The sequence below is a fragment of the Anser cygnoides genome, chromosome 1 (assembly GCF_040182565.1).
Source record: "Anser cygnoides isolate HZ-2024a breed goose chromosome 1, Taihu_goose_T2T_genome, whole genome shotgun sequence".
Lineage (NCBI taxonomy): Eukaryota > Metazoa > Chordata > Aves > Anseriformes > Anatidae > Anser > Anser cygnoides.
Window position 1 is genome coordinate 66,607,093 of NC_089873.1, and position 14,784 is coordinate 66,621,876.

At 39.5% G+C, this 14,784-nt stretch overlaps 1 protein-coding gene across 30 annotated transcripts in view; it reads left to right on the plus strand.

Annotated features, from left to right (window-relative positions):
- CACNA1C (calcium voltage-gated channel subunit alpha1 C) overlaps positions 1-14,784 on the plus strand; it is a 482,661-nt gene that overhangs the window by 294,488 nt on the left and 173,389 nt on the right. For all 30 annotated transcript variants that reach the window (XM_066990241.1, XM_066990238.1, XM_066990239.1 and 27 more), the window contains exon 6: positions 14,537-14,698. In XM_066990241.1, coding sequence (XP_066846342.1) covers positions 14,537-14,698 — 162 coding nt within the window. The remainder of the gene's footprint in view (positions 1-14,536; positions 14,699-14,784) is intronic.

A 14,784-nucleotide genomic window follows, 5' to 3' on the forward strand; every position in this document is an offset into this window, starting at 1 on the left:
CTGTGAGTTACTCAAAGGCAGCATAGGTAGGTCTTTATCACCACTACTGACATGACCTGCAGTACTTACAGCGTAGCTGCAGTGATTGCAAACTGGGAAACAGAGAATATGAGTAGAAGAACCTAAGGCAGATCTTCCTCACCCTTCTCATGACAGTGCAACATCTTTCTGTCTAGGAGACAACAGCGTGTAACGGGCTTGAATATATTTTTAGTTAAAATGAAATAAGACCAGAATTTTCATTCATGAGTGCCTAGAGATGGCTACTATTTACATGCATTTAAATAACTAACTTTGGATTGGCAAAGTCATCCAGCTGTGCTTGTTGTTAATTTGCCATATTGCTGCAGGTAGGTGAAGCAAGGAAACCCTAGAGTGACAGCACTGAATTTTTTTCCGTCTAGGTTTTTGTCTGTGTGGGACACTGCACTAAGTACATTGTGGATACTAAATTACAGTCAGTTTTGGGGGGAGAATTAAGAGAAAAAATGCTTGCATACGCTTATAAGGTATTTAGGCTATAGTCCACATTTTCCAATGAATATTATTCTTAACTCTAAAACTGGAAATATTTCTTTTTTCTGCTTTTTTAAGGAGTATGATCTAATAATTTCAAATCATAATTGAAATCCATTTGTGTGGTCTCTTAATTCAGAGATCCCACTGTCTGATAGAAAAATATGAGAGGACTTGTGGAAAAAATGTAACTTACAGGGCTTAAGACAATAAGGACAGGTCAAACCACCATGGTAGTCCTCCTCATGTAAGTCTAAGCAAATCCTCTGTCTCATGTTTGATCTTCACCCAGAAAGCTGAATTTGCTCTGGAACAGTTTATAAAAAAGGGGTTTTGTTGCTTGTTGTAAATGGAAAGACCTCTTAGTGTCATGAGCTAGAAAGTGGTTCTTGAAGGCTTAGTCTTCAGCTACACCTGGTTTGGAGGTAGTATACCTAACGAGAGGGAGAACAGGCATCATATTTTCTCTCTGCTTCAATCTTTGTAAAAATTAGTCTGTTTACAGACCAAATTGAGCTCAAGAGTAATAGAAGCAGCCTCAAAGCCATGCCAGCTGATGCATGGAGAAGGCAATGCAAGTAAATAAGGATCAAGCATCATGCAGAGAGCACAGTTCCTGCTGCAGGCACGCTGCTACTGAACCCCCATGTTCTGCATGTCCTGTATAAAACAGGGGGAATGGAATGGTGATTTTTAATAACCCTCAAATTCTTCCTTTCCTAGAGGAAATTCATTCCTCCTATTTGTAGCACTGTGTCAATTTGGACATGCCAACCCTCTTTTCAGGAATGTGAGGATGGGGCATACAGCAATTCTACACATTCTTAGTTCTTTCTATATCTCAGCATTCAGCTTGTGACATTTGTCTTATTCCATGCCCTGCACATGCCTTTCCCACCTGTGATTGCTCTTCTGCTTGAGCCTTTGATTCCCTACCCCGCCACTGAGACATCACAGCTGAATCTATTGCAATGGCTATTTTGCAGTCATTGAAATAAACACGCCCAGTGCAGTTATTCGGCTTGCATTTGTTTTTTATTTGTTTGTTTTTTTGAATGCATAATCCAGATTTTCAACTGTACGTTCTCATTGTTTTCCAGACAGCCCAAGAAAATTAACACCACTTTATATAGTTGAAGAAATAATGTAATTGAGGTAATAAACACAGAATTCAAGAAATCCAAAATGACATCTCTTTTGAGATGGCAGACATTTTTGCAATATGGCAAAGAAATGTGAGCCATTGCCTATTTCTGTATGTTGAATTGTACATAGTAAGCCTTAAGTTTTATGCAAATACTAACTAGCAGTTAGGAAGATAACTTTTTTTTCAAAACATATTCTTCTGGCAAACTGAAGTTGACAGTCATCTGTTCTGCATTTATACAGTGTCACTGGTGGAGCTAGGGGCTTAAGTTCATCCTCCTGGTGCATATGAGTTTATGGTATAAATACCACATGAATGGAGAATTCTGTGTTGCCTTCAGTAGAGAGGATAGAAGATATGAGAAGTGGCCTGATCAAAGCTTCCAACACGTGAAAGGTTTGTGCATAGATACAAAGGAGTAGAGGAAGCTGGAGGAGACCGTATCCTTAGCAGTTTATTTCCACCAAAGCCAAGGTCATGATAAAAGAAACTGCTGCAAATACCTTCAGGCAAAATTTAGTTTCCAAATCTTAATTCTGTCTTAAACTTTGTTGTTGTTGCATTTAATTATGTCAGTTATTGCCAAGTCCAGTTCCTTTCTTTTCTCTTGGGCTCTAAAAGCTTTAGGAAACGTGCTGTTGTGCAGATTTCTTACATGCTCCTCCACTCTTGAACAAGGCTTCTCAACCATCTGTACCATCTCTCCAGCACATACAGCACCATGTGAGGACGAGTTGCACCACCTTTCCCATGTCATTGCCTAGCTGTTTTTAATCTCAAGTGGCCAATTTGTTGTGCTTTCATTATAAATGGGAAGGGTGTGGAGAAAAAAGGAGAGAACAGTCTGAACCAAATGTCCTCATTAAGCTTATTTCTTCACATTTAACTTAAAACTCTAGGCAGGCTTGCAAGTCCTTTATTTACTTAGGTCACCATTACTCAAGGGAGTAATCTAATTCCAGCACAGCATCTTTTATAGGTAAAGATCATTCCTGTGAGTAGGGCTTACATAATCAGGATCTAAAGCATGTTTCTTTGAGTGTTACAACCTGCAGACTGATGTAATTTTGTTATTTTTGACAGAAGAGGTTAACTCAGTGTAGGAAAAAAGGGGGTTGTCTTAGAAAAGGTTACTCACAGAAGTACAGACATCTTGTGATACAGATTTCTCTCATATTTAAGGAATGCCAATGAAAACAAGGAAATATTTATTATTTGATCTTTGCTATGCAGATCTTTTAAAAATAGCACTAACTACGAGTGTACCCAATAACTGTTAGCCTTTATCCTACCCATTACCATGTGTACTGGCATGATTATTCAGCATGTCTTCAAAACAAAAAATCCCAATACCATCAGTGTGGGACCACTACATCAGAGTGTAGGTAGTCCCTTCCAACCAAAGAAAATAAACCTCACACTGACACCAAAGACAAGGAGATAGTCAAAGAATCCTAGCTTGGCTTAGCAGGAAGTTTGTCAGAAGTGCTCTGGATGGATCAGACTCTTTCCAGCACCGCTTTTTCCTTCTTCAGGTAGTGCCCAGAGGTCTCATTCAGAATAATGGGAGTAGGGCATGTCTGTGTAAGAGTCCATGCCATCAGGATGCTTGTTCTGAAGCATCTGAAAATCTAGGAATGTCATCTATCACCTCCCAAGAACAATTTGTATTGTTTTTAAGATATGCTGTTGTCTGGATCATAAAGAAGCAGAAGTATATGTACAGGTTGTAGCTAACGGTATCAGCAGGAGTGTGTTGGGTTCCCAGTTGCTCACTTGTATTTGCTGGCTGTTGCTGTCTCCTTGAAGGGTGAGGGAAGATATTGCTGTTCCAGATCAAAATAGTAAGGATATTATCTAGCCTGTTTTCTTTTTACATTCTCTCCCTGTTGACATGTCCACCACATCTGATGTCGTCCCAAGCTTACATCAAGTGTTGTTTTATATTTTGATTCTAATTGGCTAAATTTTACATTGCTTATTCATTTAAGAACTTGTAAGGAATGGTTTGAAATCCTTTGTTCATTTTCTCTAAAATCAGTGTACATCTGTTAACTTGTAAATGAAGTTTTGGGACTTTTTAATAGACCCAAAGCCTTCCCATCCTCTCGGGAAAAAAATGACTAACCCACCCAGAGTAGCATTTGTCTCAGAATTAAGGCACAAGAGTGTGTAGAAGGGTTGTTAGCTCAGGACACGAGGAGGTACATGGATGTTCCAGTGACTCTGGCATCATTTGGATTAATTCTGTTTATCCCAGCATTGTTAGATGCCTGTGGTCATTGTTGTGGTTTTCACAAAGCATTATCAACAAAGTACAGAGCAGCAGACCAAATAATTGTCTCAACCAGTGAATGCATTTTAAGTCTCTGTTTAGCCAAGGTATTTGTTTGTTGTTTTTTTTTTCAGTGTTGATCTAGATTTATATTGATATTACCTCTTGTATAAGTGCTATCAGAGGAAAAATGTGAAAGTACACAGAACTGAGAGGAGACAAATTTGAGGAAATATTTTAAGTATTTTAATGGCTACCAGAGACCTTCCCTCTTCTCCAAAATCAGCTACTGTCTTCTGAGTTATATCTGCTTGATATTAGTGTGCTTGTTGAGTACACAGGAGTATTAGCTGTTATGAACAACTAATGAACTTTTCCATGTTTAACATGTTCACTGATGGAACAGGTAATTTCTTGTTCTGAAGGAAGCGATGGGGAAGTAACTGTTGGCCAAAGATGAACAACAGCCCACCTAGCCTGCCTAGTTTCTTAACATTCTATCAAAGTTTGGTTTCTACTGGGTAGAAGGAAAGGAGATCAGATGTCTGTCTTAATCTCCCTTTTTCCCAGAAGCAAATCCAATTCCTGTTTAACACATGTAACAATAACCTATCCCATATGTGTTTTACCCTTTGTTGCAATTATTTTTTCTGAGTTGTCTGAGTAGCTATGCCTCTTATTTTTTCAGTTTTAGATTATGTTCTCCTGGTTTGTCCTGCCACATCAATCACAATTCAGAAAACATCTGCTAGCCCTCTGCAAAGAATCTCTTTTTTCAACTTTAGTAATGCTGAAGCTGTTCAACATTTTTCCAACAGAAGCATTTTTTGACAGGAAGTAGCTCATGGAATAAAAGAAATAGAAGAAATTATCAAAGTTATATTCACATCACTTTTTCATAAAGAAAACAAAATTTAGCAAGCCTTAGAATCTCTTTAATCTCTTTAGAAATTCGACTTCATAATCAAATTACAAAACCTCCTCTGTACATTTTCTTCAACCTTTTTCTCTTTCAATCAGATATTTGCAGAGGGTGCCCCTTCTTGAAGGCAGTAGTACACCTGGAACTGGAACATAGCAAGCTATATATCTTAAAATTATCATCTGTTGTTCTGTTTTCTATTACTGTTAACACATTAAATTGGCAGTGTGGTTGATGTTTCTATCTTGTTTTGCATTGGGTGCTGGGTTTCATGATTTTTCTCTAATAACTGCCGTTCCTTGCTGTTTAGCATATTTCTGCAGCTGATATTTTCTCATAGGTTGTTACTGTACACTGGTCTTTAATGTGTATTGGAAGTTGCCAAAAGGTAAATTTCCTTTTAATCAAGTTTGATATCTTGGTCAGAATTCAAACCAATGTGTCCATGTATCCACAAAAACAAGATTTATGAAGGCCTGTTTTTTACCTAGCAGTTCAGCTGTTTAGTACAAACAGCACCCAATGAAACAGCTTAGGGTTGAGTCTCACCATTGTCTTCACAGTGGAGGTGAAAATAAATCTTTAGATTTTAGCCCATCTTTTGCTTTAACATTCTAATGCTGAGATCTTAATTGCACTTAAAATCTTTACTTCAGAGGAGGCCAAATGTCATCCAGATTTATGTTTGCAGATGTCTGTATCTATAAAGAATTTAATTTAGCCTTTTAGTTTTCACTACTCTTGCAGCAGGAGAGCCTTATGAATCCCACTTGACAGCTTATTATATGTAAAAGGAAATTCAAAATAAATAAATGTTTAGTACCAATGCATTCCAAGAATACATACACAGCTTGCACAGGAATATTTTGAATTGTGCAAGCCACAAAGAAAGTTACAAAGGAAGTAAATATCAATAAAGAACCACTCTTTTTTCTGACAAATATGTTTTTGCAAAAACTACAACCGTTAATTTTTGTGTCCAAACATACTGGATACTGGAGCTACCTAGAGAGCTGAAGGAAGTTTTGCTTATTATATCAGAAGACATTTTTTTCCCCAAGGGCATTTTTATTATCTGATGCCTTCAAGCAGAATTTTAAGTCTAATCAGATTTATAAAAATCAAAAGCAGCAGTCTTTCTAGTGTAGAAAAAGAAAAAAAAAAAAGCTAGATTTCTAGGTATTCTGAGATGGGGCTAATTAACAACTCAATAAATAAGTCCCTAAATCCAAACTCTCTTCTGAAAATTAGGAGGCAAATTTGTTTAGATTTGTCTGGCCATGTATTTCCAAGGATGTTATCATCATACCATGCACTTTCATTGACAGCATTTTCAGTGATTAAAAAATTGGAAACAAGTCCTTTAAGTGCATGAAGACAGTAACACAGCAGTAATCCCACTTTGTGTGGTTTGAATAATTTTTTCATTACCTGATCAAGTAACTTTCTGTTTTTTATGTTCTTCACATACTCCTGAATACTCCATATCATGGTGTTTTTGAAAATGTCATGCTATGTCTATCTAGAGCTTAGTCCCAGTGATGCTCATTAAACATTATCTCAAGTTAAGAGATGGAGTGAGTTTTCTTCTCCTGAGCTATACATCCTGATTTTGGCATTGATGATGCTGCACTTCTACATAGACAGCCATCTAAAGACAAAGCTTTAGGGTTTATTCAGCATTTTGATGGACTTTTTCTTTCACGAGAAGGTAAAACTTAGTGTAGCTCATGGTATGCCAGTTACGATAGGCTTGGAACATTTAGCTCTCACAGGGCCCCAGGAAGATCTATTTTTGTCATCAATATATTTTTCTCCAAGAAAAAAAAAAAAAAAAAGTAATGTTATAATCCCTGGATACATTTGCACTTGCAGGATTGCTGTTAACATTTGTTACCTCCCTAGCTTTTACCTTTTATAAACCTGTTCACAAATGGTAAGTTAGGAGAAGCTCAGACAGCTAAAAGAATCCTTATTATTTAGAAGACAGAAAGGATTATTTAGCGGTGGACAAAAGGGATAATGTCCACTTACCTGGGGAGCTATTAGGATAAGCAGGTAAAAATAGCACCCTTCATGGCCATGAGAATTTGGCAGCTTTGGAAAGGTAATTGTAACCTAGATTCATTAGTCCTCCACTTAAATATTGATGTATTTACAGTTCAGACCAAAGTGCCTTGAGCCCATTTCTGTTACCACAATGCTTTAGCAGTTACAGGTGGCCGCAGTTCCTTGGTTCAAAAATTACATCCTTTAGGGCACAGTAATGTGTGTAGCTGCTATCCAGAGCTGTGCTCAAACAGCAATCATCATGCTGAAGCAAAGCTTTTTCATCATTATCTCAGATCGGAGATGTCTTAACTATTGGTGGTGTGGTTGTTTGTTTTTTTTGTTTTGGTTTGTTTTTGGTTTTGTTTTATTTTGTTGTTGTTGTTTGTTTATGTACACTAGAACAGACTTAGGCAGCACAGCTTTTTGATGCATTCATATACAAGTTTTCGCGCTGAATCCAGTGGCACAGAAATGGACCAGAATTTGCTCCTCTGCTGGAGTTTGAAAGGCTGATCTTCATCACAGCTGTGCTTGAGTGGGAAGAAATTTAAAAAGTGTAACTGTGATGGATCATTTCACTCAGAACTAGTACAATCTTCTGTCCAGACTGTCTTTGATTTTGCATAGATGTGCAGAGAGCGGGGTGAATAAAAGTTCTCCCTATTTGTGATCCCTTGTGGGGATTTAAGTATAGATAAAACCTTTACAATGAGCACACAAACAGTTTTCTTGGAGAGTCCATTATCATCCAGTCAGCAGAAAGTCAAAGATAATTCTTGGTAAAAGGTGATAGCTGATTCTTGCTGGCCTGGGGACTGCCTTTCACCTGCCTTGCTTTCAGCCTGTTTTGGGGAGTTCAAGGTAGCCTCAAAATTAACTCACAGCACTTCATTTGTGTTTTTGACCAACATGCTCTTTCTTTTGTGATGTGCAATTTTCAGTAAGCAGTTAGTTGCTGCTTTTCTCCCCATACTTCTTCTGTGTACACTGGTAACTGCATGGGAGGGACACTACAACATTTTTATTTTTGTTGTTGTTGTTTTGTTGTTGCTTTTTTTTTTTTATCTTGAACATCTGTAGATCTTACATGTTCACACCCTCAGCTGAACTGAGCTAGGATCAAATGTCTGGAGAATTAAGTTTAGCTTGTAGAAGCTGACTACTATTATTGGGGCTGGAAAGATGAGCAAGGTCTTTTTTTCAGTAAGCAACTTTATAAGAAAGTGAATACTTAGAAGCTTTGAACAACAAGCTATTAAAAGTGTTAAAGCCCATGCCAGGAGGGAACGGGGATGCTTCCATGAGTGGAAGTTGAGGCTTCTTCCAGCAGAGAGGCAAAGAGCCTAAGGCAGAGTATACATTTACCCAGTCATCTTCCTCAGGCCGCCAAAAGCTGGGGCTGAAGACAAGCTGTATTGTTTGTCTAAGTTAGGTCACTCTGACAAGCTGGGGATACTGGAGATGAATTGCTTCCCAAGAGAAAAGGGTCCAGAAGGAAGAGATGGGTTTTGTTGTGGCTTTTGTTTTTGTTCTGCTATCCCTTTCTTGCCTCAAAGGACAAGGCGAGGGTAGTATTGCAAGACTTCACAAATATGTAACAATTGTGTTCACACACACATGCCCATTTGTATGAATTCCCTTTTGTGTGTGTGTGGATTTCAGTTTGTAAAGTCAATGAAAACAGTTTGAAAACAGAGCAAAGAGAACACTAGGAGCAGATGCCAAAACTTTCTTTTTCTATTAATTCCAGCACATGGTTGTGAATTATATGTTAGTATATGTTTAAATAGCATATATGTTTAAATAGCATAACCTACTCCAAAACAGTCATTGTTCCAGCTTGAAAAGTGTCTTTCCTAGGTTTTCTTTGCTACCAGCACTTTAGCTAGTGTCGTGTCTTTCCTTCCTATTCCAAGCCCTTCTTTATTATTCTTGAAATAGAAACGATGTCTGCAGCCCCAAGAACACTACACTACACCCACAGAGTTTGCCTTATCCAGCAATCTGCCACTAATATTTTGAGACTCCAGCAAGACAGGAAAGGATACCTCCTTGAATTGTTACTGTACAGTTGTCCTTAACTGAACTGTGCCATCTGAGTTCCCTTTGTAACAGTGGTGAGGAAATTCTCAATGTTTTCCCTCGTGAATCATTTCAGATGCAATTATCTCAGATATCTTGCCATGACTGTGGACCATTTTGTGACAAAATGTCTGTCGTTTTCCAGGCTGCCTTAAAAATTGGTATAAAACCTTTCATATTTATGAATATTTAATGTTTTTCAATTTTCCTAGCCAATGCCTATGTTTATTAAATGGTAAACATCCACTTTGGGGAATACTGCTGGTTGTTACAGCTTGTGCTGTGGAAATGGAGATAACCGTGGTGGCCGTCTCCTGGCACACTGTCAGGCAAAGCTGCGCCTAGCGGGTAGGCCCGGCTGGCGACGGGGAGCAGTGCATCAACCCTGCCTCTTGAGAGTGGTTCCCAGAAGTGGTCTGACTCAGGCACTGTGCTGAGTCACAAATCCTCCCCTGCTTCCTCCTTGCTCTCAGAAAGTAGTAGTTTTCTTCTGAACTATATTAGCAGAGAAATAATTACCTCCCCCACCCTTGGCACTGGCTTAAGTACAGAAATCTGAGTGTGTGTCTCAGGAGGGAGGGGAGGGATGGATAGAATTGAAAGTCCCCTCCTTTCGCTTTTATTCCTGCTTATTCCCAGAAGGTCGTGTGTATGAGACTCTGCTCGTACTCCTGGGTCAGGCAACATTATGGTGTTGACAAAATATAACCTCTCAAAACCAAAGAAGGAGCAGACTCAGAATATGCTTTCTCTGACGATCTGGACTGCTAATATGACTAGAAGAAGAAACCACCCTCTCCAGCAAACCAAGTTTGATCCAAAATTAAAGGCACGTGAAAATGCAAGATAGAGCTGTGCTTGGAAAGGCCCAAATGTTTTTTCTGAGACCAACCTACCATTAGTTTCCTTGGATATGTTCCACAGTGCAACAATGCCAAATACATTTTAGCAGCTGGTCCAGCGCACTTTTTTGTGCCATCTTGCTGAGCATTGGTCGAAATCCAAAAAAGCTTGTAAGTACACAACGGGGTATGTAGGCAATCCCATTGCTTTAGGTGCAAACAGCTACGTGCTTACAGATAAGTGCATTCTTCAATAACTGCCTGAACTGACAAGACACCAACCAGCCTCTCACATGATTGTCTTCCTGAGAGAAAAATACAGCACCATATAATAGCTCTAAACCCCCTGCAGCATCCCTACCAGTGTATTTCCCATAGCTCTGAGAAAGATCTATGTTGCTTGGTACAAGTTCATTTCCTTCGTTCTTCCCCATCCTCCCTACTCCCCAGCTGTGCTCTAAACCTTTGGGTTGACGCAGTCCTTGAGAGGCTGAAAAGGGCTTGACCTGGCATAAAAAGCAATGCCATTCCTATGTAATAAATATTTAAAACATTTTATCAGGGTAAATAAATGCTAAATTCTGTGAGCCTAGGGAATGGCATTAACATGTTTGGCTTACTGAAACATTTATGGAGTCAATGTCAGCCAACAGAATGCAGCCAAGAAGTTTTTTTTTTTTAAAGGTAAACTGAAGTGCTTTTAAAATAAATACTAAGAGCTGTTTAAGATCTTCAATTATTAACAGAAGAAAAGCGTGGGCTGAAAAATGGCAAGCAATCCCTTTTGTGGTGCTTTCCCTAACCCCTGCTCAGTTATCTCTTTGTCCAGCCCAGAGTGAGCTTCCCAAGGCAGATCCTGTGCCTTCTCAGATGTCTGGAAAGTGTCTAGCACATGGAGAGAGCTTCCACGAATGAATAAGTACGTTCAGAATGCCAAATATTTGAAAAACATTTCTTTCTATATTTACTTGCCAGGACATAAGTTCAGGGCTCTGTGTTTATGACTGACCAGCGATAGCGCTGCCAGCCTTTGTGAAGCAGTGTGAAAACACAGCCCTCCACTCTGCTGTGGGAAGGTGGCTATTGGCATCATCTACTTGAAATCCAGAGGCCAGGTTTTGGGTCTGAGCAGGTCAGCAGGCATTCTGATTTAATTACGATTATAAGCTGCACAGCTCATTCCTAAGGCTGCCAGCCTTACCTCCACAAGGGATGAAGTGCAGAAGGTGTGTCATTGTTTGTTACAGAGAGCATCAGGCCATGGGGACTGTGTTGCTGCGAACACCAATGTTAGATGCAATCTATGTGTTGCAGTGTGCAAAGACTAAGAGCATGCATGGGTTGGGACAGAGAATTCATTTCTTAGTAAGTTCAGCTGTCTTTTCTTCCTCTGCACAGGGAAAGAGCATATAGATGTGTGCAGAAATTCTCATCATTGTTTAGAAAACGCTTTGTGACTCCGTGTAAGAGGTTGATTCACCTTGATTTACCCCGACCAGAAATGAGTTTGATCAGCCACATATCTGCAGCTTAGTTCAGACACTGATCTACACCTCTCAGTTTTCAGAACACAGTTTTGTTGTGTTTTGAAGTATGTGTTTTTTATTTAAAAAAAAAAAAAAAAGTGTTTCTGTTCTGCCTGCCTATGGCTCTTTCCCCAGTGCTTTCATCCTCCTTCATCTGCTCTCCCTGTTCTCCTCCCTTGCCACTACATAGAGATTTCTGGTTGTCCGGGCCCAGTTCCTCATGCCATTCCCTGCAACAGCTATTCTTGCAACTAGTTGCAAGTGGCTGCCTGAACTGAGAATTATGAAGCAACTTACTCGCAGCAACTACATTGCAGCAACTACATTGACTACAATGCAGCGAGCAAGGTCATGCACATCTAACCGTTGCCCTTCTACAAGTAGAATTTGGTACATCTGAGAGGGCATTCTATGGTTTCTAAAGCTGCTACACAGCTAGTGGTTTTAAGTTTAAGAAACTCTCTGAATGCTTTAATGTTAATACATGTATGCTTGCTAATTACTGGAATTATCAGGATTTGAAGCCATAGTACCTGAATCGGGTGCTGCACAGCACGCACATCAATTCATGCTAACAGTGTTCAGTAGCTCATCTCTTCTACAAGGTTGATTTATTATCCTCAAGAAGCTTTTCTTTAATTAGTCTAGCTGAAGCATCTGTAAATCTTCTGGTGGTACATGTTCCCTTGGCTGTATGAACACCTTGTCTTCTCACACTTTTGGTGCAAGCCTTTGATTTCACAGGCACTGCTTTGTTAACAGAAAGGGCATTGGTTTGTACAGATATTATCTTCTCTGGACATCTGTAGTACGATGAAGCACTTTCATGGCATGAGCAATAATAAAGCTATATTTAAAACGAGAGAGGTTTTTGTTCATCATTGTATCTGTCCTCGCTACCCTCTCGAGAGCCCTGGGTATATCCTATGATGAATATTAAATCAATTAAGTAAACTAATTAAGTGTAAATTACATAAGACCTGGTATTAGGACTCTCGACCTTGCAATCTTGGCTATGTTTTAGATTAGCAAGGTTCCTAAAATCACTAAAAATGAAGGCCTTTCTGTGCTTTTGCGTAGATTTATTTGAAGACACAAATATTTTAATCTTCAGAGTTTGGTTGTTGTTTTTTGCAGGTTCATAGACATCTGCAGTATTTTAACTTCCTTGTATTGTTTTTCATTGTCTGGGGGGAAGGTGGGACGTTGCTTTAACTTTCTGGTGAACATTACATTCTCTACTAATGTAAAGTATTGGAGAAATGTTGATGTACACTGCAGTTCATTTTCTGTATATATTTAGAATTAATAGGCTGAATGAGGTGAGCAGCTAGGGGAAAAGGTTGACTGCTTTGTGTAATCACAGCAAGATTTTTTCCCAGTGACATTACCAATTCAAAGTAAGTTCCCTGAGGTAACTGAGCAAGCAGAGCATCCTACTCTTGTATAGGATGAGTTTTGATCCTGTCAGTATTGTACTTCGTGTAAGGATCTCTTTGTGAAATCCAGAATATTTCATGTAGAATATTGCCCCCTTTGGATGTTAGCATGACCTGTTAACAGGTAGATGCACTGACTGCAGACACCTGAAAAAATGTTCTGACTGGAGGAAGCTAGTAGCCCACTTTGGATTACTAACAGGCAGTGAATGATCTTGCTTGCCGGGGAGCTGACACCACCCTTGATTGCTTCTGTTGAGTTCCATCATGGCTGGGGACCAAACACAAAAACTCAGCCTTAGCTGTGAGCTGACGAGCGGATTGCCTGTGAGTAAAAGTGCTTGTCAAGAGACATGTCGTTCTTATTAGAAAGTATTAAGATTATTTGTAAAAAAAAAAAAAAAAAAGAGAGAGAAAGAGAAACAGAATGTAAGATCTTAGATGATAGATTTTAAAAGTTAATTGTTATCACATACTCTCTTGGCAGAAGTATAACAGACATTTCCAACTCATGAATCACATTTTTCAAAAATCACAGCTAATATCAACTTCTCTGAGGAGATGACAGCATTTGCAGGAGACGTTAATGGCTTCTGGCTCTCAGTCATTGCGAAATCATGATCTTCTAATTGTTCTGATCTGGCTATTTGTAGACTATGGAGTTCTAGAGGTCTCTCGATATTTCCAACATTAATAACTTGCCAATGACAGTGGTTGCCATCACTGCCACCAGCAATGATAACTTTAAGACACTGTAAATGCAAATCCCTACTAAAAGCTTCTGAGGCTGGCTTTGTTATTCTGGTTGTACAAATGAGAAGAAGGAGGCAGAGAGGCACATGACTCTGCAGCTTGTGTCAACTGCATCTGAGAGTGCAGCTGCTTAGCACTTTAGCAAAGCAGGCTACGAGTCACCTTGTTTGCAAGTCACGAGGCCATGCTGAAAATGTATAGCTTGATTGTGAACAGTACTTATGTGTTAATGATATCTGTATAATAACATTTTGTTCATACCCCTTGCTGGGGACCTGGACCACCTCTGTTACAGAGTGATACCTAAATCTTGGGGCAAAAGCAGCACTGCTGGTTCTGACTCTCCCTTCGTTCAGACTGAAGTAAGATGAGGTGGATTTGAAGAGTAGAGAAATCCCAAGATGGCCACAAACTCTCAGTCAGTATGGATTTGGTGGTCTTTCAGCAGCTCAGACTCTGCCTGAGACTGGCTTCACCTCTGGAAGAACCCAGAATCAGAGCAGGGACATGACTTCAGTTTCCCATCTCTTCCCATCCTCTCCAGTGGGGCTCAGTGGCAACCCACCATTTTCCCTCTTGTATGTCTCACTGTTCTTGTCCTGCCTCAGTTCTGGTTGTTCTTTTTTTCCCCCCATGCTTTAACTCTCCCGAATACCATCTGGGAAACACCTTAGGTCAAGAACAGGCAAAGCAGCTAAGGTATTCCTTTTCCAGGGTGGTGGAATTTCAGCGGCAGGGAAAGTAATACAAGTTTTACTTTAGTCTGCAATTCAGGCTTCAGGGATAAATTTGTGAAGTGTTGGGAATCTTCTGGAGAGAAGATGCTCTGTAAATGTACATCTTTGCATCATCAAGAAAATGAGTTCAGGTGAGGAGGAACAAGTTAAAAATGGCATTATTGTGCAACTTATATTCTCTTTTAGGTACTTCCTCTAAATTTTGTTCTCTTGCTAATAAGTGCTTCTTTCTGTTCTCTCTGCAGGTCTCCAGGTGGTTTTAAACTCAATTATCAAGGCCATGGTCCCTTTGTTGCATATTGCCCTGCTGGTGCTGTTTGTCATTATTATCTATGCCATCATTGGACTGGAGTTATTCATGGGAAAGATGCATAAGACCTGCTACCATGTGCAAGGGGGGCTGATAGGTAAGAGGAATTCTCTGTGATATGGAGCCCTGTTCCTTTGCTTTCTCTCTTTCAAGTGAAGATTTTCACCAGTACAAAGCGAGTTT